The following is a 26,253-nucleotide window of genomic DNA, read 5'->3' as shown; positions in this document are numbered from 1 at the left end:
ACTTGATAAATAAAAAAGCATAAGAAAGACAAGCTTAACTATCTAATCTTTGAAATATTTTTAGAGGTCTAATGCAAAAAAAGACCCTTCTCCCCAATTCTGATACAACCAGATCCACCAATATTAATTAACAACATACAAGCATCTAGAATAACAGGCTAGTACTGCATGTTGTTCTTTCAGTGTTCTGTGCCTTTCAAATCCCTGTCCATGTGCCTCAATAACATACTGTTGTTATAATGCCCAATGTAGGTTTTACCTCTAAGGAGCCTAACAATAGCTTCTATTCCAGAACAGAAATGGTTTGTTACAGGACAAAAGCCTTTTGTGAGGAGAAAAGTTGAGCAAAACAGTTTTGTACTCAGTTGTCTTTGTTTCCAGGCAGGCAGGCAGCTACTAATGTGCATATGTCAGTTTACTACTTTAACACTGTTCCAGAAAGTGGTGCTCTTCGCCATGACACTTTGGTGTTGCTCTTCATGGTTCATCATCTGCGTGGCCTTCTGGGAAAAGAACTTTACAGCAGTTCTGTTTTAAGTAACCTTTATTGTATCTGTGCCTATAAATACAGGATGTCTTTCTACTAGATTTTTACTAGGCCGTTTCTAATGGTGACCTGAACTAGAATGAAGTGGACATGAACAAAAAGGAAGATCTTACTCAGCAGGTAAGAGACTGATTGTGAATGATTTCCAAGCAGATACGCTGATATAAAATACTTTTTGCATCCACTTCAAGATTTCAAGTGAGTGAATACTTCATTGTGGATTGTGTGCAAGGCTCTTCATGTGCTTATGTTGAGCATGGTCTAATTCTGAAGCAAATGCAGGTCAAAGAAAGGCCATGTAACCCCCCCCCCCCCCCCCCCCCCAATTTGCTTTTAGAAGCAAATTAACACATTTTAACTTCCTATGTCTTTGATTTATAACTCTATCAAAAGTAACAGAAATAGAGGTCTAAAATCTGATCCCACTAATATTTGTGGGAAAACAGATTGGCTTCATTAATGTGAATGAAAGCATTACAATTTGTGGGCCAGACTGACCTGAATTAGAAAGTGACAGTCTTGAGTCAGGCTACCGACCTAAGTGGAGATGCTCAGTTTCTATATGAGTGCATTTTGAAACAGATTCTGGTCCTGAAGTTGTAATATATACTTTCAAAAAAGTAAAAAAACCATAAATGTGCCTATTATTTTGAGTAGTGTCCAGAAGATCTCATTGCGAAAACATGAAATTAAAATGTTTCATTAAAAATATTGAGAAAGATGTAATGTGGCTTGGAAGTGATGGTGCAGGAAGACTTCCTGAGGCTACTAGACATTTTTATCAAGGTGAACAAATGGATACTTTATATGCCAGAGATGCACCTACTCTGAGTCACTGATGCCTCCTAGACCATCTTTGTCTATGAAATGAGTCATAGAAATTAGACATAAAAGTCTTGTAGATCATTAAGTCTTGCAAATGTCTTCCTGAGGATTAGTCAACTGTTAAATGGATCCTGCTTTTAGATCTCATTTACAGTGCTGCAAATTGGAGATGACACCACCAGTGTACTTTTGTGGTCCCAAATCACTGTGAAGGCAGGATCAGCTTCTTCGTTTTGAGACTCTGTCTTACTTTAGGGATTTTTTTTACATGGTACAGCTGGCATAGTACAAGGGAAAGTATTTGCAAAGAACCTTGCCACAAGGACAACTCTGCTGCTTTGAGGCGGCAAGAGAATCAATGACCTGAGGAGCTTACCTAAGAATTGCGTATATAGTATGAAGGCTTTGGATGGGAGTAGCAGATAAAGGCAGATGTCAGATGTGAAAATAAGTGACACAATATTGTGAGCTAAACTCATTCCATTCATTTTCACATGAAGTACGTTAATAATCTTGAGTATATTTAAAGGTTTCAAAGAAGGAAGGAGACTTTGCTTCTGCTCCTAACAATACCACACAACTTCCTGTGACCTATGGCAAGCTTGTGCTTCAGCTTCTCTAAATGCAAAATAATCACATGTACCTAATATTTATGCCACTTGCGGGTCCTTCACCGGGAGGATTTTGTAGCAGTAAATCACTCTCAAAGAACCACTTCATCAAACAAGGTCACTGAAGGAGAAATTAGTCACAGCAATATCTTGACAATGTGCTGTGATCTTCATGTCTCCAGCTTACAAGCCACCGGTGTCTGTTTATCGTAGCACACATTGTTTTAGCGCTGCGTGCAAGAGCCAAAACCCCTCTCTGTGCCTGGAGCTACTCCCTGGAAATGTCTGTGTTGTCCTCCCTACAACTCCATGAGCCAGATTCCCTCCTGGTACAAATCTGTGTACCTCCAGTGACTCCACTGAAGCTGCATTAATTCCCAGCAGTAGAAAATTTGTTCCTGTGTCCTCTCCTCCTTTGCTGCCTGGTTACTGGGGGAGCAGCTGGGCAATGTTTTCCATCTGTCAGGGGAAGGGGCAGAGAAAGCACTTGGGCAGAGGTGTACTTACTTTATGGGCACTCTTGTCTAAGGTCTTAAGCAGCATTTCTTGTTAAGACCTAACTTCTCGTTTTTGAGATTCATGACCATTTGTTTTCATGATTCATGAAAAGATTAATTAAACTTGACAGTACAATGTAGGGGAGCTGTAAAGGGTAACCTGGCAACAGCCAAAGTGGGCCAGAGAAAGTTCCTCAGCATTTACGGTTCCATAGCAATTGAAGTACTTTGAGAAACTGTGTTACTTTTGAAAGTAACAATGTGAATAATATCACATATCAACATAATTTGAACAATATTTTAAGATTTTTTTAAATTGGAAAAATTTCATTTCAGTTTTTCAACATTGTTTTATATGATAGAAAAAACAAACTCAAACCTAAGTGAAGCAGTTTAACTTTTCAAAAATAAAAATTCAGCCAACCAAACCATACATATTTTTGACTTTTCTGTTTAGGAGGATTTTTTTTAGTTTCCCATGTTTTTCTAATTCTTAGTTATACCAGATTTATTAGTTTTTGACTTTCTTTGCAAAATTAATTTTTCATTCTTGAAAAATCTTTAGCAACAACTCAGGAAGATCGTCACAATTTGACCTCTTAAAAGTTAGTTAAAATAATGGCTAAAATTGGTTAATGATCTGAAATAAAGGAGAAAACAAGAATGCACCTGAGACCCCAGTGCATTTTGCTGAGTTGCTGCATCACTTTTCTGGGTTGCCAGTAGCAGGAACATTGGGTTATCTTGTTGGTTAGACATACAAAAGCTTCTGCTAGAGTTGCACCTTGTCTCTTTCACCTTTTCCTGTGATAGAAATCTTTCTGCAGCTATTCATCTACAGTTACTCAGAGCATCTTCTAAACTAACTCCCTTTCTCCCCTTTTTTAATTTCAAATGCTATAGTGTAAGTTTCTTTTTCTCATTTCCCTGTCTCTTTTTGTCAATACGTTTTTGAGAGAGCTTTATAAACCCTGATAGCATTTGCAGCCTTGCCTGAGGTCATGAAGCAAACAAAAAGTAGGAGAAAAAATAGAAGATCCCCTCTGCAGCTCTGAATTTGTCTCATAGAACATTACAGATATATTTTCAGTCACCTATAAAATCCTTTTAAGGCAAAAGTTCAAGAATTGCCTTGAATTTTCACCTGTGTTTCACACATCAGAAATCTCAGCACTTATTATTCCTCCCAAAGGCAACACTTTACATTTCCAAATGTTCTCAGCTTGCTGATTGGCAGGTTTACAGATGAACTGCCTTTTGGCAGTGCTGTATTTCATGATACAGTTAATGTTCCACTTCAGAGCTTGTACAAAGCCTAAAAGTGAATGCAAAATAATTAAGAAAAAATGCTTTAGATGTATGTTTTCTGTATTACCACAAGATATAAAATGCCTACCAGCTGTAGGAGCCTGATGGCATGCCAGAAGTGGCATGTAATTGGGTTAAGTAGAGCAAGCAATTTCACCTGCACTGTGCTGAAATATTTGCTTGCTGATACTGTCCTCTATTCTCTCCTCTTCCTACCTGCATGGTGCCCTAATATACTGCTGTAATGCACAAGTGTAGCCCTTACGCTCTGTTGATAGTCACAGATGTCCAGACTCTTGTGTACCCGAAGTGATACAGTAGGTATCTAGTGAAGACAAGCAAAGCTCTTATTTGTATAAATTGAGATTATCCATAATGGGAAATGAAGTCTGATCCACCCCTACTCTTCCTGCCTGTTGTAGAACTTATGCTGGTCTACCTCTGCTGAAACCTTACCAGGTGCAAACCTCCAGTGCAGAGAGGATCGATGTACCAGCACGAGCTGCAGCACTGGGGCAAGAAGTGCTGATGGAAATCAGAACTTGCGGGAGTGCTAATACCTATCAATGATGGTTAACATCAGAGAGATCTTTTAGAAAGAAAATGTAAATCTCAGATTTCTTGCATAATGTGGGCCACACTGTTTATATTTTGGACCTAATCTTTCTGGCAAGAATATTTGACTCACCACCCGAGTGTTCACTTGCTAAGAAAGAGAAGCTAATTTCGAAACTTTCAAGACCTCTGACTTAGGGTGCCAATAAATATTTGAAAACAAGCAAACAAAAACTGAATGATGCTGAAACAAATGTTGGCTAAAAGAACTTTCAAGTAGCTTTAGTATCTCCTGTTACTGTTGCCACACAGCAACAAAAATGTAGGAACATTCAGCAATAAAATAAAAAATAATGACAACTTTTGCCATATTAATGCCATGACTGTTTTGCTTTCCTTTCAGCACAGCAGGACAAATGGTTCCATGAAATTAAGTCACAATCTGTATCTAGCTCACTTGCACTGTAACTTTTTCAAGCTGCTATTTTACTTAATCATCCCTGTCTTCTGTAACCAAAACTTGCTAGAAATAAAAAGTTAAAGAGATAATTCTTAAGTACTATTTCCTCGCTGCTGTGCCCTCTGTGCCCAAGTACTAGGCCTTTTCTGATGGTAGACACTGCATGAACTAATAGACAGTAAGGCTGTGTCATAACTCATGCGTATGACTGTCTTAAATATGAAGGGATGCTGTATTTGTACCTTGCAACAAATCTAGCACCGTTTAATTCACTGCAGAAAAGACTGTGAATGATTTCTAAATGAAAGTCCATAAATGTCTGAGTTTATTTAGAAATGAAGAGTCATTCTCATGCATAAAGTCACCATGTGCCTTTTGCTGAGGATCTTAAGTAATGCATAGGTTGCTCTCTGTAAGAGATTTTTTTTTCATTTGAAGGTAAAAATGATCACTGTTTTTGTTTAAGAACAATGGGTGCAGTATCTCTTTCAGGTCTATGATCAAAATACAGTACCATAGTCTCAATTTCTTTATGGAAAATAAACCCTTTGCAGAGTACTATAGCCACATTAGTTATTAGAGTTCTATTGCAAACGAACATTTCCATTAACAAATTTACAAGTGGTCAGTCCTTGTCCTGCTCATCTCTATTCAGAAGGAATTTGTTTTAGTAAGGATTATAATGTGGGAATGGTACCTTGTGTTCATGAAACCATTTAGAATGGCTAATTATGGGAACAGGCAGTTTTCTGATGTTTTGCTTTTGGTACATGAACTACTCTTTGTCTGATTTCAGTATATAGGTGTTATATAAAAGGATGTGCTCATCTTTCCTTCAGTCATTATGCTGAACATTTTTCAGAGATCTACAATAGGGACAACAGGCAAGAATTTCATCTAACATTAAACTTTGCAATGGTTATCTTTAAGCACAGAGTGTGGGAATGCATTACAAAGCAGAAATGCAGATGGTGTTATGATTATGTCACTGGCTTCAAGTTATTCAAAGGAAACAAAAGAATTCTGAAAAAATTCTTTATAAATTCTTTAAAAATTCTTTCCACTTTAGAAAGTGGAAACCAGGATATTTTAATGATGGCAACCTCTGCCACAAAAGATATTTAAGTAAATATTTTTCATAAATTCATTAAAAAATACAATCTTTTTACGACTATAGCTTTCATAGCTGGAACTCTTCTTTCTCTCAGAAAATAATTTTATACATCTAGAAATTTAACTTGATGCCTCTTTTATTTCAAAATTACTTAGGGTTTTCCATTTGGTAAACACTGGTTCCTCTGCCCCTACTGTTTCTCCCCCAGGTTCATTCACTTTCTTGTATTACTAATAGAGAAGTTAAAATTCTCCATTATAATTCTCCATTATAAGTTGGTTTTGCCTGCTTCATTATTCAGGAATGTTCCTTCATTACATTTCTATTCCATAATGATGCAGAGCTATAGGAAGTAGACCTGTTCTGCACTGATGAATGTGCAGAGGTATCAGCAATACACCCAGAATTATTTTATGGGGTATTGTGGAGTGTATTATGGGAATAAACCAAAGCCTTTTGATGAAGAAATGGATTCATTAAAAACTGCATGCTAAAACTGAGGTAAGCAAGGATTTCTGTTGTGAATGAGCCAGTAGCTGTGTTTGATTGCAAGTGGGCATCACAAGCATGTCACTGTTGAGATACGTGCATGGGAGTTACAGGCACAGAGTGGCTTGTCCTCCCAATAGAGCTGGCAGCCAGCTGCTTTCCACACTAACAGCAATGCCCCGGTGAGCTCCCAAAGCTGTCAGTACAGCACGTCACAGAAATTTAGAGCAAGGGGGAGAGAGGAAGGAAATATTTCTCTGAGCTCTGTGTTAGGAGAGAATTCATAAGCCTTTTTTGACTAGGTAATGATGGAAAATAGCATAATGAGAAAATAGGGAAAATAGGAATGATATAGAAGAAGGGAGGTGTTAATGACCTTAATGGAGGCCATGTAACTGTTTCCTTCCATATGCACATCAGACGCTGCTGCCTTTTCTTCTACGTGCTTTTGTCTGCCAACAGGAATCTCTTTTGCTTTATCCAGACTGGCATTCACTTTGCTTTTGTGCAGATCCCTACTTCTGGAAATTCAGAAATTGGAGAGAGTGCAGATTATTCCTTTGTGGAAAAGGTAAAGAACGGTCTCATTCAGAGGATATCTCTTGATTTCCAGGTGTTTTTACAGGTTTTAATTCCAGCCCAACCCAAGCAAACCAAGGACTGTTGATTAAGCTACCAGGTCTTAAATACATGTTTGAGCAGGTATTCATAAGCAATATAGCAATTTGTGATTGGCTATGGAGTGATTTATATTTTGGTTAAACCAAATTACGGAGTCTTTTTTAAGACATTGTGAGACGGAGAATTTAATCCCTACCTTGGTAGTCTGTGAAATAATTAATCACCCATAATATTAAAATCTCTGCTATTTTTTAATTTGAATGTATCTGGTTTTGATTTCCTGTCCTTTTCCCTGTCACCATTGGATTAATCACACTTGTGGCAGGATCAGGATACTTAGGAGGGACAATGATACAGACACTTCTTGATATTCTTTGGGATAATGCAAGCAGATTAATTTTTTAGCTCCTTTTTGCACCTTCTCCACATGTTTACATCCATTTTAAAATGTGCTCCCAGCACTACAATATAAATCATATCAATGCCATATATAAAGGTAAACATAGTCTTCTGGTTCTTTCCTGTTTACACATCCAAATATGGGTTTGTCCTTTTGACCACTGCCCTGGAAGTTCAGTTATTTGGCCAAATTAGATCCTGTAATTAATTTAAAAGCTGTTTATTTTCAGGTTTCGCTCCCCATACTTATATGGATTGCCAGTGTTCTGTGTTTCAGGGCAATAAATTTACTTTATAAATACAAATGCTTTTAATATGAGCAAGAATATACTTAAATGTAATTATTAAAATACATTTTTTTCACATTTAAAGGGTACATGTTTGACAAATGATGTCACACAGTATACAATGTCTTATATTTTAATCTACTAAATCTACCTAAAAACTATGTTATTAAGGCATTTCCACCATTTTTGTTCTAAAACATAAGAAAAAGAATTATGTGAGAAATTTTTTTATCAAAATATCAGAATTTGAGGGTCAGTAAGTGTCTACAGAGACCGCCATCAGCAAGAAGTAATGGAAGTGCTACAAGGAAAATGCAGCTGGTGGTAGTACTCCATTGCCATGTTCTGTTTCATTCATGCATATTATTTGGTTGTATATTTTATTGCTGGTTACAGAACACATCTGAAAGTGACAATGATGAAGTTGATGGCAACAATATATGTGGTTTCAGAAAGAAAAAGGGAGTCAAAGGTCCTACAAAGCATGTTCCTCCTTTAGAAAATGAGAAGATGGAGCTGTCCCACACCTCAAAAATCCCAGATCCTTATCCCTTTCAAGCAACCACTGGTTGCTCAGAGCCACCATCACCCCAGCCTCTTCAAAACCTGACTGGCTTTCCTCCAGTACAAAAGGACAGAGGGGGTCATGACAGTTCCCATACTGGCAGTGACGTGAAAGAAGACGTGTCTGGAGAAACACGAGAAATCCAGGAAAATGCTGACACTGGGAAAGGCATAATAGGAAAAATGCACAAGGAAATAGGTACACCAGTTGAAACGGAGCTGCCCATGGGCGTGCAACCTGCGAGGAGTGCAGGGAAAGCTGGGTGCGCAGAGGCAGCACGTGGGGGAGACGGCAGCGAGAAGGCAGAGAGTAAGCAAGAAGAACGGGGTGAAATGGAAGAAAAAGATGTCAAGTTTCATGTGACAAAGACGGGCTCCCTGGGCAGTACTGTAATCACACAAGGAAGTGGTACTGCAGAATCCTTCAGAGGGGCACCTGACATTCCTAAACGAAGTTTGCAAGAGTTGAAAAACCTGCTGAGTGAAAGTCCTCTGTCTGATTATGAGCCCAATTACAGTGGCAAGGTGGGTGGCACTTTTTCTCAGAAAAATTCGAAGCCCCGGGAGAAAACAGCTGACAAGCAGGGCAGACCCTTTGAGACTTTTAGTCCCCATTTTGGAGAGGAGAATCGAAAGTACCACAGCTTCCACAAGGAGGGAGTGGGGCAGCAGAGCAAACCTCTCCTGGTCCTCAGCTCCGCCGGATCTGATCAGCAGCAACCAGTGGGAAGCGACGTGGATCAACTTATTCTGAGACTACCGGCAGCTTCTACACATGCAGAAGGCATGGCTCCCGAGATTCAGTTTGACTCCTCTGCAGGCCACGCTGGTAAGGATATTTAAACATCACCTGCTGTCCTGTTAAAGAAAATGCTACTGTTGTTTCGTGGGGTTTTGTAAGCTGCAAACTTTAGTTAGAGCTAGCGCATGAGAGAATTGACACCTGTGGTTTCTGTGTGATTGGGATGGATCAGAAGTTGTACTCTACACCTATGCTGCTTTTTTTTTTTTTTTTTTGTTAATTAAGGCATTTACGAAGCCCAGCTGCCAGCCAAAAACTGCCACGCACAAGCGCTCATGTCTTTTTCACTAATACTGAAATATTTCCTTGTTTAAACTGAGCTCAGGCAACATTTCCCAAAGGTCTGCTAGACACTGCAAAGCTCTGATGGCATCTAGGCTTCTTAAAATTTCCTTTTCGTTAACATTTCCAGCAGTGGAAATTGCTCCCATGTAGGGATGATGTTTTCAATTATCTATCCTGTGAGAGGACTGGAATGCAAAAACATCTAATATAAACTATAGGGGAAGAAAAGCAAATGAGGCAGAGAAATTCCACTTATCTTCATGCTGTTCAATAAGTCCATTTTGGAAGTGTTTATAGAGCCAATTAATTGCTACTAATAGGCTGTGGTTTCTTTGAAACTGTAAAGGCTATACTTCTGGGCTAGCTGGATCAGCAAACTGAAAGCTACTATTAGCTATGATAATGTAGTGGGCTTGAGCAGTTCATTGTTTTGTGTCTATTCCAGGAAACACACAAACAACAATTTGCCAGTTGAATAGATATGAGATTAATAAATTTCCAGGAGCATGAGGCCCAGATCATATTATCAGCTTTCCAGGATAGATACCTTACCCTCTGACTTATCTCACTGATGCAAGAAATATGAATCTTACCTCTTTGTTGATAAAATACCTTGTCCATCATTAACTACATAATAAAATATAATGGTAGCAATTACATTTGTACAACAATATTAAGTTATCCTGCTTTTTTTAAAGTATCCTTTCAGATGGGTAGAAATATCATTATACGTACTCTGAAAACAGACAATTTGATTATATCAAGTGTTCTTAGCTACAGCAGGATTTCTCAGTAGACATATTGTGTTACCCAGTTTGAACAAGTCTGAACAAGATATCCATGAACATTATCAGTGCTAACTCAGGGCACTGCATGAGAAATATTAAGCTTTGAAAAGATATTTTGCGCTCAAACCACTCTCTATTCATGCCTATTAGAATAAAGAGGTTAGAGGATTATTTCTGAGCCTACACTTGATGCTGTTCCCTTTCCAGATTACACTGTAATCATTACATTACATTACATTGTTTTTTGCATTGCTGAAAGGCTAGCGAAATGCATTGTCAAATTTAGATTACTACTGTTTTCTCATTGTCTGCAAACCAGCAAATACATTTTAAAATATAGGAATAACTATTCTATGTCATAACACCATTTACAGGGTACAGGGAACTGATGAGATTAATTGTAGATTCCACAGGGAGATTTCAACACAATTTTAGCCGCTTAAAGTGAAGTGGCTAATCCAAGTTTATTACCTAGTCAGTAGAGAAAGACAGGCATTTATCTTCAAAGAGGTATTACGGCTTGATAAGATATTGACCTCTGGAGGTGGGCATCTCTTTCCACTCAATAGGGAAGAAGTCCCATGATGAGTAGTTTAGATTATTTGCCTAACTCTGAAATACCTAAAGCTACCTGGGGTTAATCCTACTCTGTATCGCTGGCAATAGCAATGACTGTAAGAGAACTATAGATGAGAACTAACTATGAAGGGAAGTGGGAGAAAACTGTTTTGTTTCATCAGAAACATATCCAAACCCAAAACTTTTGGAATCTCATGAGGATTGGATTCCATTTGGCTTTGACCAAACTAACTGTAGGGTTCAGTATGTGTTTCCACTAGTAAATGGAAGGCACAGAAATAGCTTCTACTTAATTAGAAATGTATGTGTTTGAAATTTAATTTTCATTGAATACATTCAATAACTTAACTGACGAGAAGAAAGTTTTAGATAACATTCTGTAGTCTTTAATGAGCCTTTGCATAAACAGTATTTCATTGCTGTCAGTGATAATTTATTAAGATTTATCAATCTTAATAGATATATAATAGATAAAATCCTAAATATTTTATTTTTATGACTAAAATATTATCTTAAATATTTTAGTTACCAAAGTGCCTGAACAGAAGTCTTGTATCTAAAGATATCTTGACACTGAGTAGATCTGAAATACAACCTCTTCTATTTTGCAAGTTTTCAAATATTTGAACTTGCTCAAATCAGAAATCTTGATCCAAAATTTTTCCAAACATTTAAATTAAAAAATACATATAAAGAGGTAAATTGTTCTCTTCCTCTCATCGTTTCTTTAACATGGAATACAAAGTAGGAGAGCACTGAAATTATACGACTATACATACTTATATTATTATCACATAAACACTGCTCAGTGTATTTACTTAGTCGCTATGTTGAGCGCTATGCACATTTGGATGCCATGGCCAAAGCAGAAATATACCTTATTGTTCTAAAAGTGCACAGTTAAGGGACATTTTCTAGAGGTCAGCAGTAGAAAGGCTAAGACATGTAGTTGAGCTTTAGTGATTCAGTGTAATGCAGAGGATTAAAATACAGTCATGTTAGTTATGTGGTTAACATCTCTCTAAAATAATAAATCCATATATTTTTTCGAAAGTTCTAATTACAAATTGTGGAAATATTACTGCATGTGCATTTTGTCCATTGCTTGTCGGCTCTTTTGTAAAAAGAAGTGCTTGGACATAGGAAAAAAAATACTAGAAGAGAGACAGACATGCAAGATATTTTGGTCAATATGAAAAATATCACTTGGACAGTGTCAGTGAAACTGGAGCTGAAGCTAAAGCTAAAGCTCTTTTAATTTAATTCATCACCATGGAAAGATAGAAACTAACATGTGTAGCTAATTAGGTTAATATACTGACTGCATTAACATGAATTTATGAATTTTATTTGCATAAGTATCTGTATATGATAATGATGTGCACTTCTGCAAATTGGTATGTAATCATTAACAATCAGGTGCTTCTTAAGCTGTTCGGCGCCTGCATTCTTGGAAGACCAAGAGAGAGGCTTCAAAGCAGTAAAAATTCAGATAAAATTTCATGTATATAGTATTATATAACACTTCATAGTATGTACATACACATGAATGCATATATGTACTATATGTATAGTACATATAGTATATAACATAAGTGTATATTGACCTCTCTGAACTCAGATCTTATCACATGCTGCTCTGCATGCTACTAAATTAGAGTATTTATACCATGGTAGCCAGAGAAGAAGCCGAAGAAAATAACTTTATTTAAGCAATGTGAAATTCCCAAGGTTCATGATACACCACACTGTCAGGGTTCTCTTTGTCACAGGGGGCTGCCAGGGTCAAGGACTGCAGGTGGCTTCAGCAGCCAGCCACACTGCGTATGGTCAGAGGGACCTGCAGAGCCTGGTGGCACCACACAGGCTTAGGAGAAATCTCTCTTCTGGACCTTATGAGACAACAGCACCTCCAGGTAGCTGTAGGTGGGCAACACACTGGAATCAGGCTGTCACTTGAGGCTTCAAATTCCCTTTGTACATCTTGGTCTGTAGCTGGGGACAAAAAAGTTTGTTCAAATCTTCTTGAGTGCAGACTGCAGAGCTGGGCCCCCAGAAACCTGAGCAGCTCCAGGAGCAGGTCCTCTCAACAGGGCTCGTCTTGAGCATACATCAGGTGAGGCCATGTAAATATGACCAGGACAGGGTCAGGAACTATAGGAGGGAGAAGGAAATTTCTGAAGAAAGAAAATATAGCTTAGCAATACCTGCAGGCATCAGTAGCTACCTAGTAACTGTTGAAATTTCAAGTGCACAGAAAAAGAAGGTTTGAACACTCCAAGAATCACATGAAATGTTATGCGGGTGCTGACCCCAAACACTAAGTTCCTTTGCTAAGTTGTTATTTTAAAGAAAAAGCCATACCAAGTTGCTACTAACAGGCTATCTTTCATACTTAAGAGTGGAGTTCATCAGTTCTACAAGCAATTCCCTTTTCCATTACAATGAATAACTCATGTTGTAATTTTTGTTTAAAGTTCTTTTTTTTGGTAATAAGGCAGTTACAAAGGACAGTACCTGGTATTGAGGGGCAGAAGTATGTAAAAGATGACTTAAAAAAAAAAGCCTAGGCTTTTTGCTCCATTGAAATTAAAACGTTTGCCCACACACTTTTAACAAAATTTGAACTCCCCCTGTGGTTTCACTGTCCTCTGTGCTCACCTGGAAGAGGCATATCTGTCCCCACTGATTCTGCTCAGTAAGTCTAGTCAGTGGCGAGGAAATAGAAACAGACACTCTTCAGGAGCTGTAAGTGGACAATCAGGAGATATAAGTGAATACAGGAAAGGTACCTAAGTTCTGGCTCCAGGTACTTCATATTCACTGCCTCTGCAGTCATTCCTGCAGAATAACCACATCTTACTTTTGGGGTTACTTAGGACTGTGTTTTTCACTTGCTACTCTTCTCTGCTTTGTATTTTACATAATCAGTGCTGTTCTTGCATCTCTCCTAAAGTGAAAAAGCAAAGCCATACTGCTCCTTCATGTTCCTTCCTCATGCCCTATCTGCAGTTCAATAAATTTTTTCTAAAATTTCTTCTTCTACATTTTTAACTCAACTTGAACATAGCAGGGCTGAATCTCAGCTCCTTTCTAAACCTTCTCGATTGCCCTTATTTTCTGTTGAACAAACCATCATATTTTCTGCCTATTTCTTTCCTTTTCCCTCTGAACTGGCTTATATACAACTTGCTATTTTTTTAACCTCACAAGCTCTAAGAGCAGCTATTTTCCTTTAAAGCAAACCAAAACTCTTAAGTCCTTTATCTTCCATACCAATAGCAGAAATTTTCCTGCTATATGACTCTGTATGACTTTCCATTTTTTACCCTCAATATACACAAAACAAAAATGCTCAGACAGCACTTCCATCCCACCTTTCTGATCTGTTTTGTCCCCTTTTGGGTGAGATCCAACTCATCTGACTCTGGTGCCTGTAGTAAGCTAGTCATCCTGTGACTCTATGAGAGAAAGAGGTATATTCAGGTGTAATTCTTCCCACCCACTGGAAATGCTTACTTTCTTTCTAGTAAGAGTGAAAGGTTGCCAAAAATTAATTTAGACCTAATGTAAGTGAAATGCATTTTCTGCTTGATCTCTCTGCCAGCTGCCTCTCCTTCTACAACATATTCAAGAAGAGTTTAGTCCTTACCTTCAATACTATGCAAAATCTTCTCTTCCCTAAATAACCTTGCTTCCCATTTAACATGGTGCTCTCACTCATTCTCACTTTATTTTTTTTTAATTAGGTCAAACATTTTTAGACCAGAAAGGGCCATCTAGTTTGCAATAGTGCATCCCTTAGTTCATGGAACTTTGCTCAGTGATTCCTTCCTTAAATGCAAATTTTCTATTTGAGTTTGAAGAAGGACGTGCTACTCTAGGTCCATCATATTTAGGATTATTAGTTAGGTAGTTCCAGTGGGTATTACTCACCTTAATTTTTTTTCAGACACCTGCATATTTTGTTTTCAAATCTTCTTGCCTAGGTGGAATATTTTCTAACCTTTCTATAAAACTGTGATAATTTTCTCATTCAATACAAAAGAGCCATTTTTATAAAACACCCTGGAAGACAGAAAAAAATGGGTGATTTATTTTATCTTTCATCTATTGAAAAATAAAATCTTATTTTGTATTCAATTCTTGATGATGTAGATCCTCTGAGAAGCTGTGTCATGTTGTTGTCATAGAGTTTGGAAAGAATGATTCACGGATGATTGAAGCTGTTCATTAGTCTCTAAATTAGCTATAAAACTCATGCAAAAAAGCTGAGCTTCTCTCTGGGCATATCAGTAAAAAAGCCTTCTTCACAGTTAAGATTAAAAAAGAAAGCAGACTATCATGAGACAAAGAAACAGATGGAAAAAACATTGAAAGTATCAATATCAAACAGATCAGGGAAATATTTTTGCTGTCTCCCATGCTTTGATAAGGTTCTGGTATGCTTACATATTTATTCCCCTGTTAGGGGTCTTGTAGGGAAGCAAAAATAAGAGGTAGGAAACACCTTTTAATGTACTTTACTGCAGAAACAAAATACTTTACTGACCTATCAGTAAACATTTTTGGTGAAACTATTTTTGGGTGAAAAAGAAATGTAAATTACATAATGTTTTCAACTGAAAATGCTTCTGATCACTATTCACTTCAATAGTACTATTCAGATGTAACCCAGTACTCATTTCTACTTACCATGTTAAAAACCAGATGGGAATAGAAATGAGAGGCTTTAAATACTAGCAATAAGAATGATGTCTAGCATAGGAAAAGCTGTGATATGAGGTTTGAGAAATAGAGACTGTTAACATTTGAAAACAAACATGAGAACAGTAAGTAACATGCTGGCCAAACCAAGTAGACTGGCTGTTCTTATATACACAAACCAGAATCCTGTAAAGATGAGCAGACATATTTAAATTAGTATTGACAGGAATTTCCGTAGGATTTAGAAGGGTGTAGATGTGTGATTACCCTGTGGGACTCACTGCCAGTGGATATCATCAGCACAAGGTATCTGTTTTTATAAAAGGGGTCAATATTCACGTAGATCTTCAGAGCACCCTGTGTTAGATTTCTAAGGATGAAGAAGAAATTAAGACAGATTTGGATATTAACCCTTCTGCTCCTAACCACAAGACCACCTTTGTAGTGAGGAACTGCAAAACCCATTCTCTTTAGACAGATTATTTTGCAAAGAACGCCTTGCCTTGCTGTTAATAGCTGATGCCAAAGACAGCTCTAGCATGATAAAATGCTGCCTTGACTGGCATAGCAATTCCTACGCTTGCAAGGGTTTTTATTTCTCTGCTGCTCTGAGACGGTAAGAGGTGCCACAATGTGCCGCAGAGCACAGAAACATGCGCTCTGACGCTGCGTGGGAGTCAGGCGTGACCAGACGCTGTCTCGTGGGGCAGGAGGAGAATGCACAGCAGCTTCGTGGCTGCAGCAGGGTCATTTCAGGAGGGAGTATACCTGGCACAGCTGGAGACAGAATGGGAGGAAGAAACTGGAGGAGGACTGATGGAAACACGACTCCTTCTCCGGTGTATGATTTGTATCTGGAGTCTACGTGCTGGTGTCTGCTGTTATTGCCTTACGTTACATTGGTGGTCGTGTTTCTCAGTGAAGAGTTTCCAATATTACTACATTTGTTAGGTCAGCCTGTTCCTGTCATTGTCAAGTCCCCTGGCAACATGTAGCACATTCTTTTCGTTTCATCCGTTTGACACAATCACCTCTTATAGAGCTGAGAAATTGTTTGCTTTAGATGCGGTGTGATTTAATAAGGGACCATGGGAAAGGATTTCTTTGAACAAGCAGATAATGACAGATTGATCTGGGGCATGTGTACTTTCTTCTGTCGTGGCACTTTTCTGTTGCTGAGAAGATAAAGCTGATGTTAACTATTTCCCTAGCACCATGTCAGCTGCCCTCAGCAATCTGAATGATTTCAATATTAATAATCTAAGAATGGCACCACTCTTCCACTAGAAATAATAATAAGTTGTATAATTTGTAGGTTTTTTTGTAATATTTTTAGTTTTGTGTTATTAATCTTTTTTAAATATGTGGATAATTTGTTTATATTTGTAGATATTTTGTACTAATTACAAAAGAAACATAAGTACTACTAATTGTTTCTCAGTGGTAACTTAAATGGGAAATACAGATAGAACCACAGAAAAACAAACATTAAGTGCTTTTCTGTGTACTACTGATTTGATATAGGTATCTAAGGATCTGTATGTACTATTCTGCTTTAAGACGGCCAGTCTGGATTTATGTTTGATTTTTAAAATGAAAATCTAAACCAAAATCTGAGCATCTTGTGAAATTTACATACATGTTTCCATAAGTAGATTTTCTGAAATGAAAATAAGGATGCAGTTATGTCTAGAGGCCCAGAGAGCTAGGGAAACAGTTATACTCATGAACACAATCGTCCTTCATAAGAATGTGAAACTTTTAGACTTTGTATCTAAATCAGCTAAACCTGTCCAATACTTATTTATTAGCTACCTTATCTTCAGTAACTAATGCTCTGGATAATGACTGTACGAACTGGGAAAAGACAGAGTACTCAGTTCCCTACTATACCTTTCCAAACTTTAGTCATCATTGGCTTCATGGACTTAGTTTGCCAGTGATATATTTAGTGGCTACCAAGAAAATATATTTTGGGACCTGTGCTGGAGAAAAGTAAGTACTGTCAGTAGTTACTAACTAAATATTACTTAAGAAACAAATCCCCTTTCATATTTCCAAAATCAATCAGAGATATTAAGTCATGATGATATTTTTTATCTATCATACAATTTACAGAAACTTATTATTCCAATGGGAAAGATAATCTGCAAATGATATAAAAGATGAACTGCCTCTGAAAAGTATGTGAAAGCTGTGGGAGTGTTTCTATTGATTCTAACAGATTTTGGATAAAGGCTATTGCAAATTAATAAGTATCTGTCTTTTGACTAGTGGGCTGTCTAGTCTGGTATATAGCCCAATTCTAGACTAATACTAGACCAATATATAAGTTTTAGTCTCATCATTTAGAAAGATCTATCATTAATCATAACAAGTCCAACTGGAGAAGATAAATTCTTGCTTCTTCAGTTAATCATTTTTGCTTGCTTAATGTTATTTAAAAACATTACTTTATAGGAATTTTCTGTTAATTTATGTTCTTTCATATAATCTAATTATGTATTTATGCATTTATTCAAATAACTTTAGCTTGAAGACAACAGATATATATAAAATTTGGAAAATTACCTACCAATGGTAGATGTTTAAATTAAGTGTATTTGTAGCTTTACTTTTTAAACAAATTCATACATCATTAGTATGAATGCATATCACATTTGTGTTTTTCTTAGATAGTGATTTTATATCATTTATATCTCTTAGAAATACTGATTTAAAGAATTACTTGGGTTTAAATTTAAAGAATTTAAAGAGTTAAAGCTGTTGTTTTTAATGAATTATATGTTTTTACCTGAAAAATATTTGTTCAGTAGATGCGAGCTTAACAAGCAACATTTCAGGCCCTTATAAGAAATACTTGCAAAATTTACATCAAAAGTTGACAATATTCTGATGTCAAGGGTTGCCAGTCAAACTTTACTTTGAATAATATAAAGACATAAAAATCTCTGTGTGACAGGTGGTAGACAGGAAATGTCTACCATATTTGCACAGGAAATTAGACATGTGTAGAATAAGGGATTGAGCACTGCTTTTACAAAGGCAAAAACCTCAGGCTTCTGTCTCTGGAGTTGAAGAAAACGCTACTCAGTGTAATCTGTAGGAAGATTTTCAACATCTTTTTTAATTCTACTAATCTAATAAATAGCCATAGTTTATCAGCTGTTAATAAACTTCTAATTGATGGTCAGGTTTATAAAGAGGTCAAATCTGCTAAATGTCAATAAACATTTATGTTGTAAAACAACATTACGGGATGACTGAAGTGGTATTCAAATAACTATTACTTGGATGACATACGCAAGAAAAGGCCAGTTTACATATTCATATTACGTTTTGGTAGCATCTGTAACAGAGTGAGTGTTACACAAAATATTTAAACAGGACTTCTTTATTTAATGCTCAGCTTTTAAAGGCCTTAGTGTTTATGGAAGACAGAGGAAAAAAGCTATTTTCATAAGCCGCTTACAGCTGAAGTAGACCAAAGGGAAAGATGTCACAAGGAGAAGTGGATGTGACAAAATTCTTTTTTTCTTGCTTCTACCTTTTCGATTTTTACTCTGTTTTCCTATAGACTCATATTTACTTAAAATTTTGTCCTGTGCTTTCACCTGTCATTCCTCAGGGAACACTGTTATTACTTAATTTCTTCTTACTTTACTGACCTAAAGTAACCTTGTCACCTCCTTGCCATCTGAAGCTGGAGGATGCTCCAGTAATAGTCAAAGGCTCCGAGAAGTCTATGACTGTGGATGAGTTTGCTGCCTTCTCAGGGAATAATCAAACAGCCTTGTGCTGGTCTAGCTGGAGAGCCTCCTTATGGCCTCACAGCTGGCAGTCCTACTTGCCCCAAAGGAGAGGCCAAAAAAGGTGTGTTTGTGCCTGCTGGCTACTGCTAAAGCAGATATACTCCAGTTTGGGTAGTTTGGTACTGGAGAGATTCAAGGGATCCCACCAACCTTCGTAGTGCCTCAGCATGAAGCTTTTAACTACCACTTGAAGGGTAGTGATAAATGCTTGCTGTTGGTGATCTTCCACTGTGTATCTGAAAGATCTGCAAACATTCATCCTTGGAAGAATGGAGGACTTTCCTCCCGGAAATGTAGAAAGAAATATTTTCTTACATATTTTCATATCTTAATATTAAATTTTATCCTTGGTCTAGTTAGTTTATTGTACTAAATGGAAATTAATACCTTATGTAGTTTAACTTGAATAATAACAATACATAGAAACTCAAAAGAAAAGCAGGCTGAGAGATCGAGAGGTTTGTGAAAGGAAGTTGCTGTGCCCACCTCTCTGCTCCATTACAGAAGTTATACGCAGATGTTACCGCTTTCATGTCAAGAAGTTTATACAGTCCTACAGCTGCTGTAATACTTTTAAGAAGACAACTCCATAACAGCAAGCACATAAATGCATAAACTTCTCCTAAAAGTCTGCTGTCTGTCATCAAGAAGACTGCAGGCCTCCTCAGGAGGTCTTGAGAAAGGTTTAGTAGAAGACAAGTGGCCTTTCTATCATGTTTCTGTATCCATGCACTTTTCAAAGGCATGGAAAAAATACAGCAACTGAATTCTATCAGCTTTAAGTGGGAAATAGGTATCCAGCTGCTATTTGTGCTCCTAAAAACACCCAACAAACCAGCTGAGGTATCCTTCAGAAATTCCTGTCTTTACCGCATGATTCCCCTGTGTTCTCTTACCAACATGAAAAAACATTTGAGTTATAGACCATTCAAAAAAATAAGGGATTTTATACAGGTCCTCAGGGAAAAAAAAGTGTGTTTATTTACAAAAATGTTTTGTGATCCATATATTTTTCTTTTTTTTTTTTTTTTACACTCCATGTCGTAGTTTCCCACTATTGTGATTTTTAGGAGAACAGCCTGTATTCCAGTATTCATTATTTTGTTTGACGTGAACATTCCTCTTCACTTATAGCATCCAGCAGAGAGCCTGATGTAAACGGCCTCGGAAGTCCAACTCTCCTTCACCTGTTCTCTCATATTGAATTTATTAAGCAGCAGATGGCCAGGGACAACGTACAGTTTGTCAGATTTGAATCAGTAGACCTCCATGGTGTGTCAAGATCAAAGACTGTTCCTTCTCGCTTTTTTCACGTAAGTTTTTTTGGTTTCTAGCTGTACCTTTATATGTTTTCATGGCCCTGTCCTTAATTTATATTTTATATTTTTTTTTCATAGTGCAGGCAGAAACTCAAACTTAGAACAAATTATCTGTCCCCTCCGCTTGTTAATGTTCCCAAATGATCTGGACTTTTTTCATCACTGCAATCATCTATTCCTCTGTACCCCCAAATAGTAATGTACTTAAATAAAGCTAGTAATTTCAGTTCTGTGAACTTCTAATAATGCCTTTTCTCAGAATTATCTTTTCACGTTTAATGCATTATAAAAATTTTGTTATACTGAACATCAGTAAATTGCAAAAAGAAAGGAGTAAATGCTAAAAGAAAGATGACTGAATGAAAATCACTTTAGCTGTGAGAAATTTTATAGTCATCAATCATGCAAGAAAATACCATTGGGTTGCATGATGACTTAATAGCAATATTTGCCGTATTGATGATTCAGGAAATAAGAACCAAATTAGGAAGCAATCCTCACCGTGTTTATCTTTGCCGATCAGCCTTTTCATTATATTGCTCCTGTGATACTTCATGTGCATAACTACATTATACTTTCACTCACATATCACTATGAACATTTTAAGCTTTACTGAGTGACCACAAAAAAAGATATGAACATGGAAAGATACAGAGCACTTTTATTTCAAGTTTCTTCTAAAGCCTGAGCCATGTTTTCATTATTTCCCTTTTAGATATTGCTAAACTGCACCTGTATCATCTAGATACAATTGCTCTCTCTGATGTCATTTGGATTTTATCAAAATAAACTTTCTCTCAGTCATTTTAATTCTTGTGAGGGGTGGTAGGTTAATTGCAACTTCTCTTTCAGTTGCTATGTCAAATTGCAAATGTCTAGAACAGCTTATTCAAAGACAGCTTTTGTATTTACCTTACTTACCATATGAACAAATTGGAGTTTTCGATGGTAGTCTAAATTTTTGGACACTAAAAAAATGTGTCTGTGTACACACACACACACACACGTATATGTACAGAGTGACTGAGAGTAATTTCCTTTTTTCCTTTTTTTTTTTTAATGTTTTTTTGGGTGGGGGGTTGGAGGAGGGAGAGGTAGTACTATAGAGTAATCACCTTCAACACCTTTTCAGTGACAAATGGACAGCCTAGACATCTTGGATCAGTATTCACCCCAATGTGCAGTTTTGGTTATGGGTGCGACACAGGGAGAATTGCTACCACTGGACCTGCCACCTACTTAAGAGAAGGCAGACTTTATTTATTTATTTATTTTAAGAGAAGCCACCATATGCAGTTTGAAGTATTTCAACAGTTTTCCATCTGGATAGGCAAAATTTTGTTTTTTCAGCTCTGAGCTTGCCCCTTTTTAGGTTTGTTCTGCCTCATCTGCTCACTCAGATGACAATCCTTTCCCCTAGAAAAAGAAAGGTAAGATGTAAACGTGAGCCAAATTTCACTTGATAGAACTTGGCATAATTGCAGTTTTCAGCAGCTAAAGGTTTGAATGTAAGGTAAGTTGTAAAGGTGCTTGTTTGAAGGTAGATGATCCTTCCATGGGGTCCTAGCTACATTTCATTTGCATAAGCTGAAGCTCTCTGTTCAAATTAAGAAGAAAATATAATTATAAGTTTATCCTGTTCGCTACCTAGAAGGGGAGTACTGAAACAATAGAATAATTTCTCACTCGGAAGTGCTTCCCTGCATTTTACCCCCAAACTTATGAAGTCCAGAAAGTGAGAATTTTCAGTTAAACTTTGCATCTGAAAAATGGTGAGGTATGTGTTATGCCATATAAAGAGAAGTCACAGCCTGAATTCATATTGCCATGTCTTGTGTGGTCACTTGGATCTATGTAAAGGAAATGCTCAGAGGATATGAAAGCCTTATAGAGTAACTATAGTTAGAAGTTTGACTTGCAAAGTTTGCACCTAACTAGTGATGCCCATAATTGTATAAAGACCACGCGAGATAGATAGGTGTTGAACATTTTTTCAGTTCTTTATGGAAATTTAAAAAATGGTCATTGGGATACTTGATGCCAGGGTTTTCATACCAATCTTGTAGAAGGCTGTTCTGCTTCATAATGACACAGTAACTGGCTGTTGCCTTCCACTTTAGTGATCACTGCATTTTAGTGTTCTTTTAGGAAAAATACTATTGTTCTTACTGAGAATCTGAGTTTTATATATTTTACATACATAAAAATGCTGTTGAATTCTTTTCTCATTTGGTAATCTGTCATTTTGCTCTGTGTTTAGGAGAAAGCAATCCATGGTGTTACCATGCCCAGAAGTTATCTTGAGCTGACCCTGAATCCTAAAGATAATGAATTAGATTACATAAATGCAACCAATTTTAATTGTGACATAATCCTGAACCCTGATTTATCAACGTTTCGAATTCTGCCCTGGACTGAGCAGACTGCAAGAGTGATATGTGATTCCTTCACCGTGCTGGGCAACCCCCTAATGACCTCACCAAGGCACATTGCCAAGAAACAGCTGAGCCAGCTTCAGGACAATGGCTTTTCTCTACACTCCGCCTTCACTTATGAATTTTGTATTTATGGCATTACTGAGGTTGTAAATTCGAAGACAATATCCTTTCCCGCAGCCACGATACTAAATAACCATGACCAGACTTTCATTCAGGAGCTCATTGAAGGAATGTATTATGCTGGTGCCAACATTGAAAGCTTTTCTTCTTCCAGTGGGCCTGGGCAAATGGAGATCACTTTTCATCCAGCATTTGGCATAGATGCTGCTGACAGTGCCTTCACGTTTAGAACAGGCATTAAAGAGGTGGCTAAGAAGTATAACTATGTGGCTAGCTTTTTCTCAGAATCAGGATTCTACAATTCAGGGGCTCTCTCACATAGCCTGTGGGATTTGAATGGCCAGAAGAATTTGTTTTCTGCTGGTTATGGAGTTGAGGAGCTTTCAGATATTGGAAAAAATTGGTTATCAGGTCTCTTGGCACACACAGCAGCTATCAGCTGCTTGGTGGCTCCTACCACCAGCTGCCGTAAGCCTTATTCTAAATATAGTAAAGAATCAAAAGAGACTGTAAATGCAAAATGGGCATATAATGATAACAGCTGTGCCTTTAATGTCAAATGTCATGGTGGAAAAGGCACTCACATAGAGAATAAATTAAGTTCTGCTACAGCAAACCCCTACCTGGTGCTTGCTGCTACTATTGCTGCAGGTCTAGATGGAATAAAAAGAGGACTTAGGTATGATGATATGCTTCGAGAAGAAAATCACACTGCTGATCTGAAACATTCGTCAGTCCCTCTGAAACTAGAAGATGCTCTTATTGCACTCGAGAAAGATTCGTGCATTAAGGAAGCATTAGGTGAAACTTTTATCCGATATTTTATTGCCATGAAGCATTATGAGTTAGAAACTGAAGAAATGGATAGCGAAAGGAATAAATGCCTGGGTTATTTTATTTAGAAGGAGCACTCTTCTGTAGTGATGCTGTGTAAATGCATACAGTGAATGGCTACGAATTTTGAAAGTAGTAAATATATTTAAAAATGTTCTTAATGCTTTGGGATTTTTTTTCCTCCTTTGTGTAATACATGGTGATTGCATTTTATTGTCTGTGTACATTCAGGACAGTGCAAAGCTGATATTCATGAAATAACATTAATAGGCTCTTAAAAAACAGTATTTTTTTCAATTTAATTGAATAGACCTGCTGGTAAAAAGAAGAAAAGAGAAGGTGAAATGGAGAAGAGCAACTGTACAACTGTAATAGGACTGTATAATGTGCAGAAAAGTAGGAATAATAGGGATGGTGCAGGGGGACAGGAAAACTGGAGGGGAATTTCCTGTTCAGCATGGTTATAGGATTTCTCCCAGCCTATTCAGTAGCTGAAGGGTTGCTAAACCAGAAGAATCTGAGTTTTATTTAAAACTTAGGCTAGAATGATGAACATTGTAGAGAGAGGGGCAAAGGAATGAGGCTGTAGAACCTGAGAGTCAGGAATCAGTACCTTAATGGCATAAATAAAAAGACAGGAGGGATTATAAAATAACCTATACTTCGGGAATTCTGCTGCTGAATGAAGTTTGCAAGATTTATAGCAGAAAAATATACTAAAAGAAACCAAATCGTGCCTTGAAGAGGGAATGATTCATAGAAAGCCAGGAGTGTCGGGCCACTGTGCAATGAAAAAGGAGCAGGTATTATGTCTGTTTTGATAGTTAATGGGTTAATTCAGAGCTGAATGGCAAATGAGGAAAAAAAGGGCAAAGAATCCAGAGAATTAAGAGCTTAAACTGGACTTTAGTGGGAAACCTGATGTTATCAAGGATGAGGATGACTGTGAAGAGAGGAACAGAAAGAGTAGGTTAAAAACAGAAAGAACGAGTGGAGATATGAATTCAGAGACTGGCAAATCGTGGTTAAAACAGAGGAAGAGAAGACCCATCCTAAAATTAGAAATGGCAGCTGGTGTAAAGAAAAATAAATTTTTTGGAATGGCAGGAGGTGGGTTTTAGATTTGCTCTCTGTTTTTGTTACTGTTGCCGCTGCCATCCTTTATTATTAAAGATAACCCTCATTTCATACCCCACCTTCACATTAACAGTGATTTCTGACATTCTTTATCTTGTCACAATGTTTTGATCTATGTGTAGGAATTTGTGAGTGAAAGTGTTTGGTCATCAGTGGAGTGACAACAAGATTCAGTCAATGCTTCTGTCAACTTGCAGAACTAGAAGTTGTGAACAGAAATGTGCTAATTGCCTACTGATCTATCTTCCCCTCTTGTCCTACTTGAAATTTAGCACCTGGTATGCTAACACTTTGTGGGATTCCAAAGAATTCACTTTATACTCAGGTAGCAAGAGGAAATAAATAATCTAAGGAAACATGATAAATGCATTCCCTTGTCTCAGTCTGTGGTTGGTGGGCGGATTTGTTTCTCTCCCTTATTTACCTGACACATTTTTTTGGGTGCCCCAGCTCATGGGACTATTTTTCTCTGCTCTAGACTGATTTGCTTTGGCAGGTCTAGTGTGGAAGGGGATTTTCCCATTCTGTAAAAATGTTTCTCTTTTGCTGCCCTGACACTTCTTCAGGGGCTCTGGAAATCTGTCTGTCTTCTGACTTGTCTTCTGTCTTCTCTTTCTGGTTATTTCCCACTCTCATCTTCACAAGCTCTTGGCAGAAAACACCTGTAAAAATACTTTCCTTGCTCAGACAGCTTTCTTATCATAATCATTATTTAGTCCCAACAGTCACACAAGTTAATAGCTATTCCTTGTTCTTCATCTGGCAAGGATGTAATAAAGCACAACACTGCATGTATGATATGTGTTAATGTGATAGGATTTTTGTATGGTAGTAGATACCATGGTTAAGCAAAGCTGTACCAGAAATGGCTATGGAACATGTCTTAAGCTTCTACAGGCATAATGATCTTAATTTTAAAGTTTATGTAGAAGTTGATCTTGAAATAGAAACAAATTCCCACACTGGAGTTTCTAAAATCCAGTTTCAGATCTGTATCTGCTTTTCACCAATTATTCTTTAAAAATAAAGCATATTAAAAAAGACATAAGTGAACTCAACCTTCTCAATGAAATACCTTATAAAATGGAGTTACATAGCTCTTTCATTTTTTGGGGACCTGGAAAGCTGCCCTGGCATAACACTGACAACATTTTT

The 26,253-nt window shown here is 37.3% G+C and overlaps 1 protein-coding gene across 2 annotated transcripts; it reads left to right on the top strand.

Moving 5' to 3' along the window:
• The first annotated feature begins 637 nt into the window (after window positions 1–637).
• Window positions 638–25,174, top strand: LGSN (lengsin, lens protein with glutamine synthetase domain). Of its 2 annotated transcripts, XM_072857821.1 has the most exons (4): window positions 638–667; window positions 8,110–9,106; window positions 20,385–20,563; window positions 22,830–25,174. In XM_072857821.1, the coding sequence occupies exons 1-4, from the start codon at window positions 638–640 to the stop codon at window positions 24,027–24,029; spliced, it is 2,406 nt and encodes an 801-aa protein (XP_072713922.1). In that variant the 3' UTR covers window positions 24,030–25,174. The 2 variants fall into 2 exon arrangements, with proteins under 2 accessions (XP_072713922.1, XP_072713921.1); XM_072857820.1 differs by lacking the exon at window positions 638–667 and having other exon boundaries at window positions 8,026–9,106.
• The last annotated feature ends 1,079 nt before the right edge of the window (window positions 25,175–26,253 follow it).

This window comes from Ciconia boyciana, chromosome 3 (genome assembly GCF_034638445.1).
Source record: "Ciconia boyciana chromosome 3, ASM3463844v1, whole genome shotgun sequence".
NCBI classification, from domain to species: domain Eukaryota; kingdom Metazoa; phylum Chordata; class Aves; order Ciconiiformes; family Ciconiidae; genus Ciconia; species Ciconia boyciana.
This window is presented reverse-complemented; position numbering and strand designations above follow the sequence as displayed.

Coding starts and splice junctions, on each gene's coding strand:
- LGSN (XM_072857820.1), top strand. CDS start 8,026: ATGCAGCTGGTGGTAGTACTCCATTGCCATGTTCTGTTTCATTCATGC. Junction 9,107..20,384: donor CTCCTCTGCAGGCCACGCTG/GTAAGGATATTT, acceptor CTTCACTTATAG/CATCCAGCAGAGAGCCTGAT. Junction 20,564..22,829: donor TTCCTTCTCGCTTTTTTCAC/GTAAGTTTTTTT, acceptor CTCTGTGTTTAG/GAGAAAGCAATCCATGGTGT.